Genomic DNA, 24,430 nt, shown 5'->3' with positions numbered 1-24,430 from the left:
TCAGATTCTGTGGAAAGGGTCTGCTCAACATCAGTAAATGTCACCTCTTCATCTTCTTCCGATTCCTCATCAGAGTCTGATTTTTGGAACATTCTGAAAGCTTTGATAAAATTGGACCCGTTGTCTGTCACGGTGGCTGTCACTTTAGAGTTCAGTCCATAAGCCGAATGTACTTGCTCGATTTCATTGCCGATGACATCATATGTGTGTCTCCCTCGAACTCTTTTACATGCTAGCGCAGCATGTCCTCGTACAAAAGTAGAAGGATCAATCCAGTGTGCCGTCATTCCGAGAAAACTTTTGTTATGGTTCGTCCAAATGTCAGCAGTCGTGGAAATATATTCCAAACTCTCGAATGTCTCTTTAAGCTCCATTTCCATGTCAGCATAATGGTAAATGGCCTGCATTTGTATAGCGCTTTTCTAGTCCCTAAGGACCCCAAAGCGCTTCACACTACATTCAGTCATCCACCCATTCACACACACATTCACACACTGGCGATGGCAAGCTACATTGTAGCCACAGCTGCCCTGGGGCGCACTGACAGAGGCGAGGCTGCCGGACACAGGCGCCACCGGGCCCTCTGACCACCACCAGTAGGCAAACATGGGGTTAGTATCTTGCCCAAGGATATTTGGCATGCAGCCAGGAGGCAGCCTGGGATCGAACCACCGACCTTCTGATTAGTGGCTGACCTGCCACCTGAGCTACAGCCACCCTTATCTAAGTAAGTAAGTAACACTTATCTAAGTAAGTAGAAAACGTTTTTCGATCATGCAGTGCTGCTTTTTTGCCACACACAGGTATTTTGTTTAATATGCACCTAAAAGATGGAGACTCTACAGTACGCAGCGATAACATCTCTTCCACAACGTAACCTGCAATCATTTTCTTAAGCTCACCTTCAGACACTTTCTGTGTTGCTGAAGTGAAATCAAGTTTCGTCTGCTCAGCAGGAGTTGCCGCGGTGTTATCCATGGATGATGAAGATGGCTCACTCAGAAGGCTTTGTCTGTGCTGCCGTGTCAGGTGCTTCAGCAGATTACTCGTGCTATTGACAGCAGCCGATAATTTTTTCTCCCCAGGACACAGCTTACATATTACCGTAATGTTCTTGTCTGCTTGTTTTAGAAAAGTGAAGTGACGGGAATATTTCCATTTCATAAAACAGGCCCTCGCTTCAGCTGAGTCCGACATCTTCGGCTGTAGAATACGACTATGCGGCAAACTGGCGCGAAATGACGTACAGCTGCACTACAGCGATGTTAAAGCGGCAGAGTTTATTTTTACCTTTAGAAGATAAATTATTGAAATTAAATAATGATTTTCAGCGAGTTTAGTTATTTTTACAATGTAACGCAAGTACATTGTAAGTAACTGTATTTAAAATACCTAAAAATGAACAGTAATTAGTTACTCTACTTTTTCAGTGGAAAAGTAATTTAAATACAGTAACGTGTTACACCCAACACTGTCAGCTGGTCAACCTCACTCAGGCGGACATCCATATCAGCCAACCAAATGACAAGCTCCTCTGTCACGATCTGAGGGGACAGACCGTGCAGTGGTGTGTGTGGTGGACCCAGGTGCGAACACAAGAGAGTAGACCGGAGTAAACTTAAACTGAAAGCGAGCCTTTATTGTGGCTGATGACAGGTCTCAACACAAAGCAGAAACACCGTGACTAAGCTGAACCTAAACTAAACTGGGAAACAGATACTGATAAACTAAGGAGACTAGAGATGGACCGATCCGATATTACGTATCGGTATCAGTCCGATACTGACCTAAATTACTGGATCGGATATCGGAGAAAAATAAAAAATGTAATCCGATCCATTAAATATCAGGAAAGCACCTCACAAAACTTGCAACACGCTGTAACTCACCTCAGAACGTTAGCACGTCGGAGCAGTATGCATCACGTGATAGAGCGGCTGTGGCATGCGGGACCTGTCGGTGGTCTGGATAGCATTTGGAGCTTCGCTAGCAACCCGGCATTTCATCTCCGACAAAGTTATCCCGAGAGAAGTAAAGCAAGTGTGTAAGTCCATCTCTGAATGTTTGTAAAGCATTCCTGCGTTAAGCTTAACAAGCGACTGCCTCTCCTGCTGCTACTTCAATCATGAAACTGCTTAACGATCAGCTGATCGGCTTTTCTGTCACGAGTCCGTGTCTCTAGTTTGCTTTTGGCCCACTTTGCACCAGAAAGAGGAAACCAGCGGCTGAACAACAGCAGCACGTTTAAGCTTGATCAGCTGTTGTTAGAATGTATTTAATATTACTTTCTACACCAGGATCTTTTTCTACGTAGCTGACGGCTGGTAACTGTGCAGGGGCAGATCTAGCAAAGTTTAGCCAGGGGGGCCGATAGAGCATGAACAGGGAAAAGGGGGGCACAAATATATACTTTTCTTTCTTATTCTCATTTAAAATGTCTAGCTTTTAACAAATAATTATCTGACACCCAAAGTTTTAATTTGATGTAAAATGAATAGAAGTTCATTACTGTATATAGTGACTATTAAGTCTAATATATATACCCTAGTAAGCTATAGTACTTTTTCCTTTGGGAAGGTACCATCTGTGCAGTCTGCAATTTTGTTGAAGAAAGATGTTGAATCTATTTAATATTTCTTGAAAAATAATTGATTTCTGTGCATTTTTTTTCACACTGCATCAAATTAAGGTTGATTACATCGATTAAGCATCATGAGGTGGAGCGTGAGGGGTGGTTCCCTATTTTTTATTTATTTATTTTTGTTGCTGGGAGTTGGAACCCTATTAGTTAGGTTGCTTAATATTTACGCTAAGTACTCTTTAAAATACCAGAATAGGGAGGATGGTGTAGGTTTAAGTTTATTAGATTGATCAGTATTGCTGAACTATGAAATATTTTTTTTTGCATACAGGTATAACAGAATAGTTTTAGTGTAGTTGTTGTTTTAAACTTGAGTATGAACTTATACAAAATGCAGCAAAATATTTAAAAAACAGTTTTGTTGATTAAAAAACACTATATCGGTATCGGCAGATAGCCAAATTTATGATATCGGTATCGGACATAAAAAAGTGGTATTGTGCTATCTCTAAAGGAGACTCAGAAAACCATGACGATGATTGTACAGACTGGCCGTGAGGACATGGAGGGTGGGAACACAGATGACACGACACAGACTGTATGAAACACAGAGACTAAATACACATGAGGGATGATCAGGGAAAGTAGCCACACATGGGAGCACAGCTGACACACATGAACCTAACGACGGGACAGGAGAAGTGAAACTGAATACACTGACATTGAATACAGACTTTCAAAGTAAAACAGGAAACATGGAGATTAGACATGACATGAACTAAACATAACCACGCAGACATGACGCATGAACCAGGGAGACTTAGTACAGGGGGAGATGACAACTAAGGAACAAAGGACTAAATAGCAATCTCAAAATAAACTAGATGTGCTAAGCTAGGGCACAAATGAATACAAAAGATACATAAAGCTCAAACACTGGGTCGCTCGACCCAGGACCATGACATCTTCCCTTTGTGCTTCAAATCCCTCCCACTCTGAGACAAGGAGCTGAGAGACAGAGGAAAGAGTCAATTATACGGAAGAGAGAAAAGTGAAACCGTCCTCAGAAGGTCTGACTCGCTGGCTCACTGGCGTTCACGTCATCCCTCGCTGTTGCCAGCAGCCGAGTCTGCAGGGTGCCCTGGAAGAGCTGAGTTAATGTTCGACTCCTCCTGGTCAGGCTCTCCAGCTGGATGATCCGAGGTCTCCCCTCTCACCGCTGCCTCTGAACACAGAAACACAAATTGCATCTGAAGCAGGAGGTGCAGATTTTTTTTGCTATTCTTTTCTAAATCAAGGCTAGATCACGTGGAGGTATTTGGAAAACCTTTTTGGCCAGCGGGCGACTGTTGTCTTGCAGAAAGTCAAATCAAACATACGCGATACACAATCAATTCACAAGAACACATTATAAAAAACAAGTCCAGTTCTTGCATGATTTCAAGTGAATTCTGCATCAAACAGGGTAAAACGAGTGTTTGCAGCAAATGTGAGCACAAAGCCTCACTTTGTACAAGCCTGCTATTAAAGTTCTCCTCTATGCAAACGACTTTCCTGTTTTCAAGGCACAACTTGGATCTGCTGTACGAATCTTATGGATACACACTAAATGAAACAATAGTGTGCACGACTCCAGATTCTAATATGGTCCCAAAAGGCTCACAAAAACCAACGTAGCAATAGCAATAAAGCAAATGTTGAGGCTTCAAAATACAAAGTCCATAAACCAATGGCTGACATGGGTTTTATCATAAGGGTGATAAATATACAGATTTCAGTCTGTCTTAGAGATTTGATGTTCATTTACCTGCAGATGCACTATACGTGCTATACTATACTATACTATACCATTTGACCTTAGAACTGAAGAAGCTTCTCAGATGAGAGGTGAAACGTTTTCAAGCAACTTAAAGAAGTCCAGACGCTTTTCTTTGCAAGCTCCTTTGAATACTGCTGGGTGGTTTGTAAAGTTTACAATAACTAGTATTATCATTATGCTATATGTTCAAAAATATATAATGTACTGTTCTCTCTATGTGTTAAACTCCCTGAGTGTGAACATAGATAAACAGCCAGCCAAACTACTTTTCAAGAGCCAGGAAGGTGAGCGTCCAGAATTCATCAGCAAGTACCTGTATTCGTCTCCACTGGCACTTCAAAAGTTCTTTTCCAACAAACTCGCCAGCTGGAGGTGGTACACCAGGTTTCTGCGTTACTATCATAGCAGGAGTCAGCAGCAGTGGTGAAGAAGGATCGGAGGAGACTGGGATTAATGGCCTTGCATTGATTATAGCAGACACCTCTGCCATCAAGGTACAGAGCACTTCATGAGTCAGGGAACTGTGTTTACCGTGAGACAACATGGAGTCCAGTATCCTCCTGGTTACACCAATCCTACACACCTCCCATATGCGAGGCATGTGGAGGGTTGAACTCTCATGTACAGCCGTGTTCGTAGAGGTATCTCAGGATCTTGTCTTGACTCTGATCATCTTGTCTTATTCCTAATTCAGAACATGCTCCAACAAAGTTTGTACCACAGTCTGACCTCAGCTGCTTCACAGGCCCTCTTAAAGCAAAAAGTCTGCGTAGTGCATTGATGCAGCTACTTGAGTCCATGGACTCAATGACTTCTATATGCAGTTGAGTAAAGTTTGACTTATCTGACAGTTTTGTTTCGCTTAATGCGCCTTATAATTCTGTGCACCTTATGGTCCCAAAAATACGGTAACTTCTACCGTCCTTTAGCATGTCCATTAGTCTAACTTTTTGTGCGACGGTTAGCATCTTCCTCTGCCTTTTCTTTTCTTTTTGAGTGCTACCGCAGGTGCCTTTGACGGTGCAAAAAGGTTTGGCGACATTGTTGTGTTTGTTGGGGAGAAAACTTACATACATACAGTACAGCACTTCAGAGTCACACTGTAGAGATCGAAGAATTATGTAAATTTGACAAGTTGAACACAATCTGTACTGTACAGGAGACACAGCACAAGATTGATTGACAATGGTCTGCAGCCTTATAAGGACGCAAAAAAAAAAGAAAGTATGCAAAATTGCACAAAGAAAATCAGTGAAACAGCGAGGCCACAAAAGGTGAAACGCATTATAGAGAGGGACCACTATATAGACGTTTACTTTCAAGGTACACTGTTTTTCTGAAATAAAAAAAGGATTTCAAAATGCCAGATGAGTTCAGGTTTACAGTCTGTATCAGAATGCCAGCTGCGCTCATTTGAATCTCTTACCTTTTTTCTTTTTGTAAACAACAAATCCAACAGCAGCCACAGAAAGAACAACCACTGCAGCAACCACTGCAGTGATGACAGCAGTCATCCTGGCATCGGGCGTCTCTACTAAGTAAAAAACAAAATTTTAAAAAGTACATTCAGTTCAGTTTTATTTACATAGCGCCAAATCACAACAACAGTTGCCTAAAACATTATAATAAAATCACACATCCATCCTATAGGTTTCATCTACACTACATATTTCAATTAAGCAGGACAAATGCACTAAAATTATATTACTAACTATGTAACTCATTAGCGGGAGCTCTAGTTTTCACTTCTAACTGCATTCAGTAACATATGCCTCAGTGAAAAGCCATAAATAAACTGAGGATTTTATTAGACACACGTTAGAGACAGTGTTGAATTTTAAAATGTAGAAGTTCACTATCAGAGTTACATGGTATAAAGTGTAAACTTTAAAAAGGGTATTCTTACAAGTTTTAACACCTCACATACTCTGAATCAAAGAAACAGTCAGAAGCCCTCCTGTAAGCCTACCACTCCCAGGGGAAATAGGTGTTGGCTGCAATGTGTGGCAGTCAGAGGTGGAGGCCTTGGGGATCACTCCCCCAAGTGGATGAGTTTAAATCTATCAGGGTACTGTTCACAAGTGACGGGTGAGGGGAGTGAGAAATTGACAGATGGATTGGGGCGGCATCTGCAGTAATGCGGATGCTGTACCAGTCCATCATGGTGAAGAGAGAACTGAGCACCTATAGTTACAAGCTCTGGGTAGTGACTGAAAGAATGAGATACAAATGCAAGCGACAGAAACTAGGGCCTGGCCCCTCCCTTAGAGATGGGGTGAGGAGGTCAGCCATTCAAGAGGGGCTCAGAGGAGAGCAGCTACTCGTCCACATTAAAAGGAGCCAGCTGAAGTAGTTTGGCAACTGTTCCAGGCATGTCTCACCAGATGGAGGCCCTAGGGCACGACACCCTGGAGAGATTACATCTCTTGGCTAGCCTGGGAATTCCTTGGTGTTCCCCCATATAAGGTGGAGCAGGCGGCTAGGGAGAGGGAGGGAGGTCTGACTTTTCTGCCAGACCTTCTTAGTCTGCTGTCCCCCACAACTTGGCCCCAAATAAGGGGAAGTAAGTGGGTGGATGGACATTGAAGCACCACATTATAGACAATACACAGTTTTAGCAGTCATGGGAAATAAATGAGTTGCTCTTACTTGATTGATCGATTACTTATGTTGTTTCTGCCCCTTTGGTCATGGATTTATGTAGTTTGGTGACAAATGTAGAAGTTCTAATATCACATTAAGGGGGTTATGATTTTTTTCTTACTAATATTAACAGTAACAACTTATATGTACAATGAAAGAGAGAGAAAATGATTGTAATATACAATAATTTAAGAAAAAAGAAGAAATTCTTCCCCATTAAGATCTACAAGAGTTATTCCCAACATGAATAGCTATGCCTCCTGGGATCCAATGTAGGATAAACAAATCAAGCATTACATTAACAATATCAGCAAACATAATGTTTCTCTCACCTCCATCATTGCAAAGTATTGTTTTTGCACAGTTTGTTCTGATCACTGTTTTGTCCAGTTTGGTGATGACTTGTTCACTATTGGAGAGCTGAAACACACAGTCATATCTTCTCCAGTCTTCAGGTTTGACTGATGAAACATTCAGATCAACATTCATCTGGAAGGTCTCATCATCGTTGGGGAGGATCTCTCTGTGATCCACACCTTCATGGATCTCTTCTTCATCTTTCATCCAAAACATCATGACTCTTTTAGGATAGAAACCTGTAGCGTAGCAGCTGACCGGAGAGGAGGGAGTCTTCTGGAGAAGAGACACTGAGGGAAGAACTGTAGAGACAGATGGAGGCAATGCAGGCAGGGGGAAGGAAGAAATAGCAATTAGAAAATAAACCAGATGAGGATACAAAGAAAAACAAAGAAAAAGAAATTCAATAGGAGTATATGTACAGTGTATGTGTTACATATAAAACATTATAGTATCAGTGGAAAATAATTGTGACTGATTTTCTGTGTAGGTTTTCAGGCTTCCAAGTTATGATAGTCTATGAAGCTTGGAAAGAAACTTTCTTGTAGACGTTTCAGCTCTCATCCGAGAAACCAAATGGCGGAAATGTCTCTATGCACGCTCAATCATCGAGGTAAAGTAATCACAAAAAGTTTATCTGTTCATCTGGACGTAGTTTTTTCAGTGGGAGAAACATTTTGTCACTCATCCAAGTGACTTTCACATTCTTAGCTGACTGTAGGATTCCCCAAAAAAACTACATTTGCATAATGACTGAAACTAGCACCACTGAATAACAATGGACCGTGAGGTCAGTTTCATGATCATTAATATGCAAATTGTCATGACTGTGGGGCAAATATTGGAGAGTCCCAGGTATCTAAACCCTGTCCCTTAAGACGGTCATTGACCCACTATTGATTATGTGCCTCGTCACATGAGCCGAAGTGTGAAAAAAAAAGTTATGGGTCATTATTACCAGAGGTTTCAGATGAAAAAAGGGGGTGGCTTACAACACCAACTGTCCGTTATCTACAATGTAGTTTGGAGATCCAGTCCCAGGTGCCTCAACCCCTACTCACATCTTGCATCATGTGGCCTCAATAGGTCACATGATAGGTTAAAGAAAGGTGTTTAATGTATAAAAGCAAAAAAAGTGAATGGTGGCTTGGGCTACTCCAACACAAGTCGATAATTTGGTTAGTGATTTTACACTGTTAAGACACTGAAAATCTGCTTCAACACCTTCTGAAAAAAACAAGCAAAAAGAAAACAACACAGTAAGGAAACTACAGAAGCAACCAACATGAGCATCAGTAACAGTAAATAATAAATATTGAATGCTTGTTTTAGCCAATAATGCGTTTCTTGTCCTTACATGACCCACACCTTTTTTCACAACTTGGGTCATGCGATGAGTCACATGACTAATCATGTGGGTTAGGGGTCAACCCCCACTAGCATTTAAATACTAATACCATTTCGTTTTAGAACTAAAGGAGCTCTTTAGATGAGAGGTGAAACGTCTTCAAGAAGCTTAAAGAAGTCCAGTCGCTTTCTTTCCAAGCTCCATAGATAATTGTGACTATAACTAAAGCAAACATCTGAAAATCAAAACAAAATTGAATTTGTAATTTAAAACAGAACAAGCTATTCAAGTCAAAGAGTTACCAGGTTTCTTGCAGTTATACTAAGATGTAACACTGCACTCTTTAAGCTAAATGTAATCCTAAATAAACTGGAATATGGAAACTCTTTTTCAAAAGAATTTTAACTAATTAATGTAAGAAATCATCAATAAATCTTGGAAATGATGAAAAGGTGTGTTTCTCCTGTGGTCTGAAGTGAAAATGTCTGAAGAGGTGATAAACAGTTAACGTTCAGAAGTAGTTGTTGTTGTATTCAATAACATGGTACGGTGAAAAATATTTTAAAAATTGGCAACAAGAACGTCTGGAAGCAAGTGTTGATCACTTGCTCTCTGCTGTGGTTTGTTCTGTTTTCCCTCCTAAAACTTCAAGCTGACCAGGTTTTAGACAGCACTAGTGAGCAAATGTGTCTGCTCTGTGTCCTCTGGCATAACTTGGTAAGAGGGGAGGAGCGGAGCAGCAGGAAAGCTCAAGGTACAATTACATGTACAGTTGAAACCAGACATTTACATCCTTCTGAAAAAAACACATACAGTAAACTTTTTGGTTTTAGATCAATAAATATTAACATGTTTTTTGTGAAATGTCAGAATAAATAGAGAGAAAATTGTTAGGTATTTTTTTATTATTTTCATCAAAGTCAGAAGTATACACACATCCTTAGTATTTTGTAGAATTGTCCTGAAACTGTTTCACTTGGGCCAAATGTCCTTCCAAAGGTTTTATATAATAGTTTGCTGGCATCTTGGCCCACTTCTCTTGACAGAACTGGTGTAACTGGGTCAGGTTTGTAGGCCTCCTTGGTCGCATTTGTCTTTTCAGTGCCGCTCACAAATTTTCTATGGCACTGAGATCAGGGCTTTGTGATGGCCACTCAAGTACCATGACTTTTGTTGCCCTTAAGCCACTTTGTAGCTAATTTGGAGGTATGCTTGGGGTCACTGTCCTTTTCAGAATCAGATTACTTCAATCAATCCCTAAGGAAATTATGTGGGTTACAGGTGCTCCAAGACAGTAACGGTAACAGACTAAACCAGGGGTGGGCAAACTACAGCCCGCGGGCCACCTCCGGCCCGTTGGGCATTTTATTCCGGCCAGCCGAAGATTGGTGTGTCTCGCGGGGTACGCAGTGTGGCGTTACTCTAATTAAGTACTTTGTGAATGACCACGGCAAACAGTCATGCTTTGAAGCATCTCTTTATTCGGACACACAGAGCTGCAGCTCTCCTGCTCCCAACTCAACATAACAACACAACCAACAACAACCACAATGCAGGACCCAGTACCATATTTAAGTTGGCGGGGCATGATAGCAAATGCAAATGCCATGCAGCTCCCCTGGCAGACTCCCCTGGCACGGGGACCTCTGTCTCCTCGCTCAGCTCCTCCTTCACCGCCGCCGCTCCCGGCTGGAGCAGCCCCTCGCGCGGCTCCCCCGTCGTCATCACTGCCGCCGCTATAATGCTTTCTTAATGTTTTTGTTTGATATGTATGCATCTGGTGCTGGCCTGGCCCGTTTTGTAAATTTTAAACTTCAGCGTGGCCCCTGAGCCAAAAAGTTTGCCCACCCCTGGACTAAACTATTAAATAATACAATATGTTACAGAGTTTACACATTTGAGTTTACACATGTTACAATTAGCTGTGAAGCTAATTGTAACATGGTGGGTTTAAACCAATGATCTTTCTCCAGGCCTTTGTCAGGCCAATCAGTCCTCACTCCTCGTACTTTAAATCTCACTGCGCATCTTTCAGTCTCCCGTACAGACAGCTTAGTGCAGGGGTCAGCAACCTTTAAGACCCAAAGAGCCATTTGGACCCGGTTTCCACGCAAAAGAAAACACTGGGAGCCGCAAATAGTTTTTGACATCTAAAATGAAGATAACACTGTATATACTGTTTTTTTTTTACCTTTATGCTTTGTGTGAACAACTAAGGTGTGTTATTTATGAAATCCATGAAGTGCTACAGAGAAAATTTCATTTTATTTATGTAATTAACACATTTTGAACTCTTAAAGAAATATAACAAAAGGAAAGACACCCAGCTGAACTAAAAATGATCCATGTAGCAAACAAAAACTGTTGTGAGCCGTCACCCTTATATCGCCTTTGGGATTTTGGAGCCTTGACCTGACTTTTAAAAAGTAATTGGAAAAAAAGCTCTATGCTGCTAAAAGATGAAAAATAGATATTTGCAAAATTCTGCCTAAATATGTATTTTATCAGGTCAATGCGTGTGGCGGGGCGTGGTGTGCAGCGCACCTGCAGGGGAGTCGGACACACCTGAGCGGCACCCGCAATCACGCCTCGCCGCCTTAACGTCTGTGCTCTCTCTGCTGTTGTGTCAGCTCACAGCAACCATGTGTGGTCAATAAAGAGATGCTGAAAAGCGTGTTCATACAAATATCGTCGGTCTGCCATGGTATGCTTACAATGGGACTTCTGCTCCCGAACCTCTGCGCACAGCGTCTGCAAATCGGGGCTGTATTAAGTCACTTTTATCTTTACGCAGGACTGTAAGCTGTCATCTGTGAGGCGTGAGCGGTGTTTGTTTTTAACATAGTTCACGGTGGAGCTGCTGACATAATGTGGATCCGAAGATCCATAATTGGTCTACCTGGGGTTGAAAGTCTCGATAAATGCACGGCGTTTCGGCGGGTACACCGGCTTCTGCGAGTGTGACACTTATTTTGAGCGATGAAGAAATAATAGAATATAATTTTATTTTTATATTTCAATATCACAATAATCTTCCAATTTAGAACTACAAGTTAAAAAAGAACTAACATAAATAAAATACACTTCAGCTAAATACTTCTAATTTAATTTCCCAAACCACGCGTAGCTGCACTATAAGGACTAAAGAGCCGCAGGTTGCCGACCCCTGGCTTAGTGCAATCCACCTCCTCCCCATCTCTGTCTCTCCCTCATCACTCAGGCTCCATTCAAGCCTCCATCTTCATCTCAAATTCAAATTAAATTCAAATTTTATTTGTCACGTACACAGTCATACACAGTACGATATGTAGTGAGATGCTTGGACAACTGCTCGTGACCTAAAGAGAACAAAAAAGGAAAAGGCTATGAATAAGATAGGAAATAAATATGAAAAATTAAAAAGGGTAAATTTAACTAAGAAGGAATAAAATATAAATTAAGGTTAAAAATGAAATAACTGTACAACACAAATTAGAATGAAGGGTAAATTTAACTGGGAAGAATAAGATAAAGATAAATATATAAATTAAAGTTGAAAATAAAATAACTGTACAACAAAATACAAAATACACAATACACAATATAGAACTATATAAGAATGTATGAAGAAATATAAATGTAAATAAATATATACACAATAACAGCAGCTGTACAAGTATTAACCGGAAATGAAGAATATAGTGACCAGTGTTGTGCAAAACCAAAGTCCAGAAAGTCCAGTGTGTGTGTAAGAACTATATGTGTGGGTCAGTACTGTGTGGTGGTGTGATTGAGAGACCGTATCGCCTGCGGGAAGAAGCTCCTCCTCAGTCTCTCTGTGTTGGTCTTCAGGGAGCGGAATCGCTTTCCTGACCTCAGCAGAGAGAACAGTCTGTTGTTGGGATGGCTGAGGTCCTTCACGATCTTCCTGGCCTTGGTCCAGCACCGCCTGCTGTAGATTGAGTGCAGGTCAGGGAGCTCGGAGCGGATGGTGCACTCAGCTGACCGCACAACCCTCTGTAGAGCTCATCTGTCCTGCATGGTGCTGTTCCCGAACCAGGTTAAGATGTTTCCCGCCAGGATGCTCTCTATGGTGCACGAGTAAAAGTTCCTGAGCACCTTGGAGGGCAGTTGGAAGTCTCTCAAGCGTCTGAGGTGGTAGAGACGCTGTCGGGCCTTTTTCACCACGGTGTTGATGTGACAGGACCATGACAGGTCCTGCGTGATGTGAACTCCGAGGTATTTGAAGCTGTCCACTCTCTCCACTGGGCACTCGTTGATGACGGGGGTCTGGTAGTTCCTCTCCTGCTTAGTGCTGAAGTCCACTATCAGCTCCTTTGTCTTACTGACGTTAAGAAGGAGGTTGTTCCTCTGGCACCAGTTCTCCAGATTCCTAATCTCCTTCAGGTAGGCCGTCTCGTTGTTATCAGAGATCAGGCCCACCACGACGGTGTCGTCAGCAAACTTGATGATGGTGGTGGAGCTGGTAGTGGCCACACAGTCATATGTGTACAAAGAGTACAGCAGGGGGCTCAGAACACACCCCTGGGGGGCTCCAGTGCTGAGAGTGGTGGAGGCTGAGACATGTCCGCCCATCCTTACTGCCTGTGGTCTGCCAGTTAGGAAGTTGGAGATCCACTGACACATAGATGAGCTGAGTCCCAGATGCTCCAGCTTGGTGGTGAGTGTGGAGGGAATTATGGTGTTAAATGCAGAGCTGTAGTCTATGAAGAGCATTTTAACATAATTCCCCCTTCTAGTGTCCAAGTGAGTGAGTGATGTGTGGAGGAGATGAGAGATGGCATCGTCTGTGGAACGATTTGGACGGTAAGCGAACTGTAGTGGGTCCAGTGTGTCTGGTAGTGAAGAAATGATGAAGTCTCTGACCAGGCGTTCAAAGCACTTCATCACTACTGAGGTGAGGGCTACAGGGCGATAGTCATTGAGAGAAGCAGGGTGGGGTTTCTTCGGGACAGGAACAATGATGGACTCTTTGAAGCATGTGGGGATCACCGACTGAGATAAAGAGATGTTGAATATCTCAGTGAACACAGGAGCTAGCTGGTATGCGCAGTCTCTTAGGATACGACCTGGGATGCCGTCTGGTCCTGCTGCTTTCCTGGTGTTCACTCTCTTGAAGGCTCTCCTTACTTCATGCTCGGAGATGACGAGCACGTTTCCGGTGCTGGCAGTATCTTCCTGTCTGCAGCCGTTAGCGCCGCTAACACTAGCATTGTTGGAGACCTTAGCTGCAGCCTCGAAGCGAGCATAGAAAGTGTTCAGCTCGTCTGCCAGAGTCACGGCCGCGTTCGTCATACCGGTTGTTGGTGCTTTATAGTCCGTTATTGTCCTTAGTCCCCGCCACAGGCTCCTAGAGTCACTCTGTTGGAGTTGTGACTCTAGTTTCCTCCCGTAGCGCTGCTTCGCCTCTTTCACCGCCCTCCGCACGTTATATGACGCGGCTTTGTACGGGTCCATGTCCCCCGTCATGAGTCCCGTGTTATAGGCAGCGGTGCGGGATCTCAGAGCGTTGCGGATGGTTTTATCCACCCACGGCTTCTGGTTGGGAAACGTTGTGATAGTCTTTGTCTCCACGGTATCATCCGCTAGTTTCCCGATGAATCCCACAACCGCTTCCGTAAACACGTTGACGTCATCGTCGGAGCTGTTTCTGAACATGCCCCAGTCTGCGTCATCGAGTGCGTCCTGTAACGCGGCCACCGATTGATCCGTCCAGCGCGCGACCTTCCTCTGAACCGGAACTTCCTGTTTCAGCCTTTGTTTGTATTTTGGCATGAGGAAGATGGCGGCGTGATCAGATTTGCCAAACGGGGGGCGGGATTGTGCCTTGTAGCCGTCCTTGACCGTAGTGTAGCAGTGGTCCAGTGTCCTTTCACCTCTGGTGGGGCAGGTGATGTGTTGATAAAAGTTCGGCGCTGCGCGTTTGAGGTTGGCGCTATTAAAGTCCCCCGTCACAATAAGCGCAGCGTCCCGGTGTTGTGTCTGGTGCTGTGTGAGTGCCTCATGCAGCTCGCATAAGGCGGTGACCGTGTCCGCTTGTGGTGGAATATAAACGGCACTTACAATGACCGATGTAAATTCCCGAGGTAGATAAAAAGGACGACACATGATGGACAGTAGTTCCAGATTTGGTGTGCAGGAGCGTGTGAGAGGAACAACGTTCGCACTGTTGCACCAGTTGTTGTTCACCATTACCACCATTACCACTCTACCACTAGTACCTAGATTGGCTGTTGATAATACCTATTCAGGGTTGCTAGTAGGGTGCGTCACCTAGGGGGCAGCAGGGTGGAAATTCAGATTGAGGTAGTTAGTTGCTGGGTGAATTCCCAACACCATCTGTTTAAATAAGTTTCTATTGTGGTACCTATAGTGGTAATACTCCTAGGACGAGAGACTCTGAACCCTTGAACGAGAGCCGATCCAGAGTTCTGTACAGAGATAACTGGGATTTGAAAACACATCACAGTATATTTTAACATTAGGTGTACCTCTTGTTTACGCTAAACTAAAATATTTTGCTGCCTTTAAATGGAATGAGCTACAAAAAATGTGAAACTGATTTCATTACAATCTTTTAAAATGTTATATTATCTACAACTACCCTTGCACATGGTTTTCTTAATTTTTGAAAATGTATAATGTGTTCTTGTATTGTTTTTTGTAAACAAAATGATGAAATACAAAATTAATCCCAAAATGTTTTGTCATACAACTGTATTTCTTGGAAGACCATGCAACACAAAATAAACACTACTGCGTCGATGAAACCACATCAGGTTGTGTGACTCTACCTGTTCTCTGCAGGGAGCTTTTCCTATAGGACAAAGACTTCTTCATCCACTCTGGACAAATGTTAGTGAGGAAGTTTTCCTTGTATTTTGTTCCAACACTGTCAGCATCCCATCTTTGTTTAGTAATAGCAGCGTCTGGTTTCACTGCGATCCATGTCAGTCTGTTCAGATCAAACTCAACAAAGTCTTCTCCGTTATAACCGTACTGTGAAAATCCAGTCACCTCTCCAGTTTTTTCATCCCATTCACAGACTTCTCTGTTCTGTAAAATGTGAAAACCTGAAGAGAGAAACAAAGAAAAGAGAGATAGCAATATATTATTTTAATATTGCACATTGTCACGGGTGCACTGCGTCATGGATATGATGCATGGCAGGTAGGATGTGGACCCAAACGCACTCATGGGATAGTGAGAGGAGAGCACATGTGGGATGCATGGTTGGAAAGTATAAATATTTGGGCAGAGGAAGTAAATGTAACACAAGAAACTAAGAATAACAGTTACCAAAATAAAACAAGATTAGGAAACGAGGGTTAAATCGACATAGATGACTGAAGAACTAGAGAGGGGAACAAGGAAGGAGAAATGCAGACAACGCTGGGACACAAAGGTGAACTAAGCAGAAGCAACGTGTACATCACTAACCAGAACAGAAACTGAAATTAATATAATAAATTCACAAGAAACCACAGAAAAGAGTCCTAAACTTCTAATAAACTAAAGAAACCACGCAACAAAGTAAATACTAACTATAACAAGAATGAATCATGAGATACAAATATTAAACTAAATATACACAAAGCCACAACGGAGGTAAAAAGAATAAGTAATCAAATATGAATATGAAGTTGATGGAATTCTGCAACATGTAAAAGTAGGCTTGGTGTGTCAAGATTAAAAGAAAAACAAGAGATCGAAACTGACCACTGACAGAAACTGAGGGCGAATTAAGCGAAACAAAACAGTCAGATAAGTCAAACTTTACTCAACTCATTCTTGCTTCCTCTACTTCCGTACCATCGATTTATTCACGTTGAATTCTCTCACAGCTGCTCTATTCCCATGTTGTTGCAGTTTAATAATGACTAACCTCGTATTGTGGATGGATTATCTCACGTAGCACATCATTATATACCAGCTAGTGCAACTTCAGTAACCCTACAAACGTCACTGCTGTTTAGATTTCTCTTTTAATTTATGTTGGAAGTGATAGCAGAGCTGTATGTTTTAATTTTTTCACAAATTTCTCAGTCAGAACATGCTATATCATGTTTAGGTGGGAACTAGCGAGCAAACTTCCTGTTAACTTCGAACTCCGTTAAATTTAATAAATTCTATTTTCATGGATGCCTGGATGCTAAACTTAATTGTTACACCTGGTAAAGCAGCAACACCAGGGCCGGCTATACGCTGGGGCAAGAGGGGGCAATGCCCCCTTAAACAAATGTCCTGCCCCCTTAAGTCAAACTTTTAAAAGTTGAGAAAGAAAATAATAGATTACCCACAAACTGAATATGAACAAGATTTATTATAGTAGCTGAAAAATCCACTGGAAAAGGCACAAATGAGATGATAGGTTTCACGTCTCATTCGCTCTATGCCTCCGTGCTCTGTTTTTGCGCAGGCTCACACAGCACTCAGCAGAGAACTGCCACTCTCCCCAGCTAAACATCCATGCGACGCATCTTGCCACTGCCTTCATGTTAGACTCAAGTTTATAAAGAACTCATGTCAAAGTATTGTGGTTAAGTTAAATCCAATTTATTAACCATCCAGCTGCGAAGAACGTACTTTCTCCCATTTAGCTACGGCAGGCACTGAGGTGCGTTTAACGTCTCTCTGTTAATTTGATTTTCAATGAAACCACGATAAACAGGTGTTTATGTTGTTGTTTTTTTACTATACCAACCCATTTTGTAAGTATTGGCTATATTGAGAGGTCTTATTTTATTCTTACTTCATTTTGCAAATTTACTTGAATTAGGCCATCCAATTAAGGTAAATGTTCTGTTTTAATTGTTAGAATCTGATGAGCAATGTTTCATTTCATTTGTTGTTTTTTTGCTTTTCTGTTTTCCCGAGGGATTGCCCCCTTAACGCGGTCAGGGGGTTTACGTGCCTTAGTGACCATAAAGGCTAGACCAGCAGAAGCCTAGCCTTCAGGTGGGACACTCAAATTGGTCAAGTCTTAGGGTAGAGGCCTGACAAAGTGCAATCCAATTACATGACAAAAACAGTTGTCCAGAGTAAGGCAGCCACAATTACGTCGACTATCAAAATCGTCAACAACTAATTCAGGGGTGATTCTAGGATCAGAGCTTTGGGGGTGCTGAGCACCCAGAGAGCTGCCCAGCCAGGCAAGGTAAACTTTATGATGAGACTTCTTCCTTGTCTCTGTCAGTCCCTGCATTCTTAAATGTCTCCAGTTGTCCAGAGTTCTCTCTGACTGTCTCCTTGGTGCATTTAAACCCCTGTTCCTCCCTGTCCTCTTTGTCTGTTGTCTTCATCTCCATTATCAGTTATCATAATTTTACCATCATTGTTCAAGTCGGCAAATTTCTTTATTAAATCATAAGATTCTTAAATGCATCAAGTCTCTCTGTGCCTGGGTCCTCGTCATAAAACATGGCATCACTGTTTTGTACATTTTAACACAATTTAATCCCCACATTTATGAAAGAAAAGCAAAACACTTTTTTTAAACTCTGTAACAAAACCATCAAATCTGATAAAGGTTATTTAAATGATGAAAGGAAGAATGGATTGGAATAAAAAAAATACATATCGTAACCTGACAATCATACACAAATATATTGTATTCAATTAGATGAAAAAAAATTACATTAACATGAAAAAAATACTATTAAGATCTCTAATAAAAAGTCGTCTCGCAGTGTACTTTCAACCAAAAGGCAAATAACCAAACCACATGTACATCTAATAAAAGATATAAATATTGAAACACTGATCCAACATTATCCTATTCCTTGACGGATCATTTGATCTTAAACTTTTACCTTAACGTGGCTCCTTTTTTTGAAAAAACTTCCTTGTATCCATTATGAACCTGGCTGTCTCTCTGTGCACACACACACACACACACACACACACACACACACACACACCCCCCCCCCCCCCCACACACACACACACACACACACACACACAACAGGAGTTATAAGGTTAATAGGCATCCAGTCAGTTATCTAGTTAGTACCTTGGCACATGCACATATGACAAAATAAGCAGCTTTCAAACAGGACAGTGGTAACAACAGCAGGCTACGGACAATTTTAAATTTTAGATTATAAATAGACTGTATAAATTTCAATGGGAGCAACAGGACGGTCAAATGTCGCTGATTTTACTACAGAGTAGGACAGATTGTAGGGAAGCAAACATTGTTGGAAAACACATTGTCAACACTGCAGGTTACCTGGTGTAATGTTTTTCAGCTAAAAAAGAAACATGGTCTGACTCCTACCAAACTATATAAAGAGTAACTGAAGGTTAAATGCAGCCAAAATGTCCTGTTTTAAGCCAGACACTTACACCTCTGCTCCACTGCGTCTCAGCTACTGGCAGAAAGGGCGCTAGAGCAAGAGCAGGGGAGAGGTGAGCTGGAACAAACCCTTTTTTTTTTCTTTTCTTTTGGGGGGGATATCTATACTTTTGTTGTTAAAACATTATGTCTCAACCAAGTACTGTATGGTTTTTATATTTTTAGTAGTGTGTGACACAAACAGCAAATATTGCCAAAAAAAAGTAAGAAATCTTTGGGGGTGCTTTGATTCACTTTGGGGGTGCTTCAGCACTTCCAAAAATGGGCTAAAAACGCCCCTGGACTAATTTAATAGTCTGCGCATCGTTTTCAGACCTCCATGGTTTTGGCTACTCAGGTTAAACAATATATAAGTCACTTAGATAACTTAAAAACGTTCTTGTTTGGCTTTTTTCAGTGTTTTATTTGTTTCCGAGTAAATCGGTTTGGCTGAGATTAAAGTTATAGTTTTCACACAAATGAATAAATGTCAAACAGAGGGTTAGTCAAACTGATTAAACAGAAGTGTGAGATGGTCAAGAATTGACTCCAGTGTCCTGTTTATTATATTTTAGATAGCAAGGAGCAGATGGCTGTGTTTACTAAATTCCATCGAGACAATCTGCTAATTTTATTACAGGTATATTTAATAAACTATCATTTTGTCTTCATTTTTAGTCAGCACATAACTTTAACACTTAAAGCTGTAAGCTAATGATAGTTATATAAGAGCAGATGCATGCTGGTGCAATAAGATGTAAGTTTTACGTCCAATGGATGCATGATATATATATATATATAAAACACCCAGCACGCCCCTGCGGGCGGTTTATCCTTCAAGCTCGGGTCCTCTACCAGAGGCCTGGGAGCTTGAGGGTCCTGCGCAGTACCTTAGCTGTTCCCAGGACTGCGCTCTTCTGGACAGAGATCTCCGATGTTGTTCCTGGGATCTGCTGGAGCCACTCGCCTAGCTTGGGAGTCACCGCACCTAGTGCTCCGATTACCACGGGGACCACCGTTACCTTCACCCTCCACATCCTCTCGAGCTCTTCTCTGAGCCCTTGGTATTTCTCCAGCTTCTCGTGTTCCTTCTTCCTGATATTGCTGTCATTCGGAACCGCTACATCGATCACTACGGCCATCTTCTTCTGTTTGTCTACCACCACTATGTCCGGTTGGTTAGCCACCACCATTTTGTCCGTCTGTATCTGGAAGTCCCACAGGATCTTAGCTCGGTCATTCTCCACCACCCTTGGGGGCATCTCCCATTTTGACCTCGGGACTTCCAGGTTATACTCGGCACAGATGTTCCTGTACACTATGCCGGCCACTTGGTTATGGCGTTCCATGTATGCCTTGCCTGCTAGCATCTTGCACCCTGCTGTTATGTGCTGGATTGTCTCTGGGGCATCTTTACACAGCCTGCACCTGGGGTCTTGCCTGGTGTGATAGACCCCAGCCTCTATGGATCTTGTACTCAGAGCTTGTTCTTGTGCTGCCATGATTAGTGCCTCTGTGCTGTCTTTCAGTCCAGCTTTGTCCAGCCACTGGTAGGATTTCTGGATATCAGCCACCTCCTCTATCTGCCGGTGGTACATACCGTGCAGGGGCCTGTCCTTCCATGATGGTTCCTCGTCTCCCTCCTCTTTCTTGGGTTTCTGCTGCCTGAGGTATTCACTGAGCACTCGGTCAGTTGGGGCCATCTTCCCAATGTATTCTTGGATGTTCGTTGTCTCATCCTGGACTGTGGTGCTGACACTCACCAGTCCCCGGCCCCCTTCCTTCCGCTTAGCGTACAGCCTCAGGGTGCTGGATTTGGGGTGAAACCCTCCATGCATGGTAAGGAGCTTTCTTGTCTTTATGTCAGTGGCTTCTATCTCCTCCTTTGGCCAGCCTATTACCCCAGCAGGGTACCTGATCACGGGCAGGGCGTACGTGTTGATGGCCCGGATCTTGTTCTTACCATTCAGCTGACTCCTCAGGACTTGCCTGACCCTCTGCAGGTACTTGGTGGTTGCAGCTTTTCTAGCGGCCTCTTCATGGTTCCCATTCGCCTGTGGGATCCCCAAGTACTTGTAACTGTCCTCTATGTCTGCAATGTTGCCTTCTGGTAGTTCAATCCCCTCAGTTCTGACTACCTTCCCTCTCTTTGTTACCATCCGACTACACTTCTCCAGTCCGAACGACATTCCAATGTCATTGCTGTATAGCCTGGTACTGTGGATCAGTGAATCGATGTCTCGTTCACTCTTGGCATACAGCTTGATGTCATCCATGTACAGGAGGTGGCTGACAACTGCTCCGTTCCGTAGTCGGTATCCGTAGCCAGTCTTGTTAATGATCTCACTGAGGGGGTTCAGGCCTATGCAGAACAGCAGTGGGGACAGAGCATCTCCTTGGTAGATCCCGCACTTGATGGTGACTTGTGCTATGGGCTTGGAGTTGGCCTCTAGTGTTGTACGCCACATCCCCATTGAGTTCCTGATGAAGGCTCTTAGGGTCCCATTGATCTTGTACAATTCTAGGCATTCCAGTATCCAGCTGTGGGGCATTGAGTCATAGGCCTTCTTGTAATCAATCCAGGCAGTGCACAGGTTGGTCAGTCTGGTCTTGCAGTCTCGGCTGATTGTTCTGTCTACCAGTAGCTGGTGTTTTGCGCCTCTGGTATTCTTGCCAATTCCTTTCTGTGTCCCGCTCATGTATTGACCCATGTGCCTGTTCATCTTAGCCGATATGATGCCTGACAGGAGCTTCCATGTAGTACTGAGGCAGGTTATTGGTCGGTAGTTGGAGGGGACCGGTCCCTTCTTGGGGTCCTTGGGGATCAGGACCGTCCGGCCTTCAGTTAGCCATTCGGGCCGGATATATATATATATATATATATATATATATATATATATATATATATATATATATATATATATATATATATATATAAGCTTTTAAAGGAAAAATCTATATCACTGTCTAATTATTTTTTATGCAAAACTCGAACTATTGCTTCATCATCCTTTTTAAAGAACGCTCACACTAACAAGGTTTATGATTCAGTTGGTGAAAACAAAAATAAGACTTCAAAAATCTTTAACTGATAATTAACAAAATAATTTTATATCAATTGTTTTCTTTTTGCTTATCAATTGACATAATTGTTCTAAAAATATATATTACTGCACCTTCACTCTGGAACTGCTCCTTCAGACTAGAAATACGCTTTCCAAAGTTTTTCCGATCCTGAAAGAACTCCTGAGTCAATATCTCCAACAGCTCAGTTTCGTTTTCAAGCATCTTCTTCACCCAGTCCTGTCTTGGTTCTATTGTCTTGTTGATGCTGTCACAGGAACCCAGCTGAATGTCATCAAGCATCAAAGCACCCATATACTCTGGGATGTTTGGGACTCCAGAAGATGCAGTGACCAGATACTGCAGTGAGTGTTTCACTGTGGAATAAACAATTTTTGTAGTGTTAAATAAAAGTAAATAAAACATTCAGAGAAAATGTCAGAAACATGATTGGTTCAGTATGATTTTTTTGTTTGTTTGTTTCACACAAGGTACACCAGTAATTCATTTCCCATACACAACCTTCCTTTCAATTAAAGTAACACTGTTTCCATGCATGAAAAGGAGAAGGAAGAAGAATAAATTCTTATTGACACCTGCCCCCTATCTGTGACAATACAAGTAACCAAAATTACACTCTGACAATATTCTGCACATAACAAAACAAACTAAACAGAACAATATACTCAACAATGAGCAATAACACCAAATATCAAACTGAAAGGATCATTTATTCTACAATTAAATTCTGTTATTTCTTTATACTGGTTTATCATTTTATTCTTATAGCAGATTTTAAATTGAGAAACATTTGTACAACACTTAAGATGATCATTGAGAGAATTCCAGTTTCTTATGCCTATGACTGTTGGACACATTTGCCTTTGTGTGGTTCGAGCAAACCGATGCTTAAAATAAAATTTCCTTCTGCCATCCCCATTTTATGAACACAATACAAATAAACTTTGTAACTTAAGAGGTAGTTTTATTTTTTGCCCTAAACATAATAATTAATTTCTGTAATTTCACTATATCTTCTAGTTTTAATAATTTCGATTTTATAAACAAACTATTAGTGTGTTCTCTATATTTAACATTATGCATAATTAAGCGCTCTCTTCTGTAATAAATATAATGGTTTCATATTAGTCACATATGTACTCCCCCATACTTCAACACAATAACTCAGATAGGGTAGAAACAATGAAAAATATAATATTCTCATTGTCTTGGAATCTAATATATATCTTACATTACCCAGGATATAAATACTTCACCCAGGATATAAATACTGATTCAGTTAGCATTATTGGCGCTGGAGTCAAAGGAAATTAGTCTATGTGACAAGAGAAAAGCAAAACAACGACAAAATTAACCCCATTCTTTTTACTCTGACGAAGATGTTTGACCAAATCTGGTCATCTGGTTTGCATCTGTTTTGCATGCGTTTGTAACATCGACATTAAATTATTAAACCAACATCTATAAAAATGTGTGTAATGTGCGTATTGATCCAAAAACCTTCTAAACACTTGTTCAACGGGGCAAATATGTTATGGCACGAAATATACCACGTTATACAGTAAAGACTTTGCTACCGTCGGCGATAATCAAACACAGCTGTAGTTTCCGTTATCACACAGTGAGTAATAAAAAAGGTATTCGTTTTGGTGAGGTTTTTATCAGCAGTTATTTTCGTGAAAATCAGGCTAAAAAGAGCTTTAAAGTAAAGCGAAAGTTGACGCCCTGCTGTGGGTCAGATGAGTTCAAAATATTTTCTTTTTACCTGCAGATGACGTGGAATAAAAAAAGAAGCAACATGAATAAAAACATATTGTCTTCATCGTGATCCTGTAATTACTGCTAGAATAATTTTGCTGTTAATTTTCGCTGAGCGGTTCAATTCTAGAAACCCGTTAGGTTTTATGTACCGTACGTGTAAAAACAGCGTCTTCCTGTTCCTTTCTTTCACAGTAAAAGTCCTCGAAATCAAGACTAGCGTCCAGTGTTAAAAAAGACAGAATGTGTTTTCCTTTTTTTTAAAAAAACAAAAACAAAAACAAAACGGTAACGTTTATAACATTCTCACGTGCTTAATTCTGACCAATCGTAGCAGTCCATTTCACTCTCGTTGATCAGCACAATTTTAACCCTTTCACGCATAGTGGTCACTACAGTGGACAGCTATTCATAGGCTGTTTTCTTGTATTTGTATCAGTGTTGATGGTATACTTGCACATAAAGACAACACAGTGTATATTATTCATTCGTTTGTCAAAATCA

At 41.7% G+C, this 24,430-nt stretch overlaps 1 protein-coding gene across 2 annotated transcripts; it reads right to left on the bottom strand.

Moving 5' to 3' along the window:
• Nucleotides 1-1,613: 1,613 nt before the first annotated feature.
• Nucleotides 1,614-24,180, bottom strand: LOC309699208 (major histocompatibility complex class I-related gene protein-like). Of its 2 annotated transcripts, none has more exons than XM_082522133.1 (6): nt 23,934-24,180; nt 22,261-22,524; nt 15,543-15,821; nt 7,376-7,702; nt 5,827-5,931; nt 1,614-3,806 (listed from the first exon to the last, which is right to left on the bottom strand). In XM_082522133.1, the coding sequence occupies exons 1-6, from the start codon at nt 23,989-23,991 to the stop codon at nt 3,682-3,684; spliced, it is 1,158 nt and encodes a 385-aa protein (XP_082378259.1). In that variant the 5' UTR covers nt 23,992-24,180; the 3' UTR covers nt 1,614-3,681. The 2 variants fall into 2 exon arrangements, with proteins under 2 accessions (XP_082378259.1, XP_082378258.1); XM_082522132.1 differs by having other exon boundaries at nt 5,827-5,934; nt 23,934-24,178.
• Between the last annotated feature and the right edge of the window lie 250 nt (nt 24,181-24,430).

Source organism: Aulonocara stuartgranti (genome assembly GCF_965226115.1).
Source record: "Aulonocara stuartgranti genome assembly, chromosome: 22".
Lineage (NCBI taxonomy): Eukaryota > Metazoa > Chordata > Actinopteri > Cichliformes > Cichlidae > Aulonocara > Aulonocara stuartgranti.
This window is presented reverse-complemented; position numbering and strand designations above follow the sequence as displayed.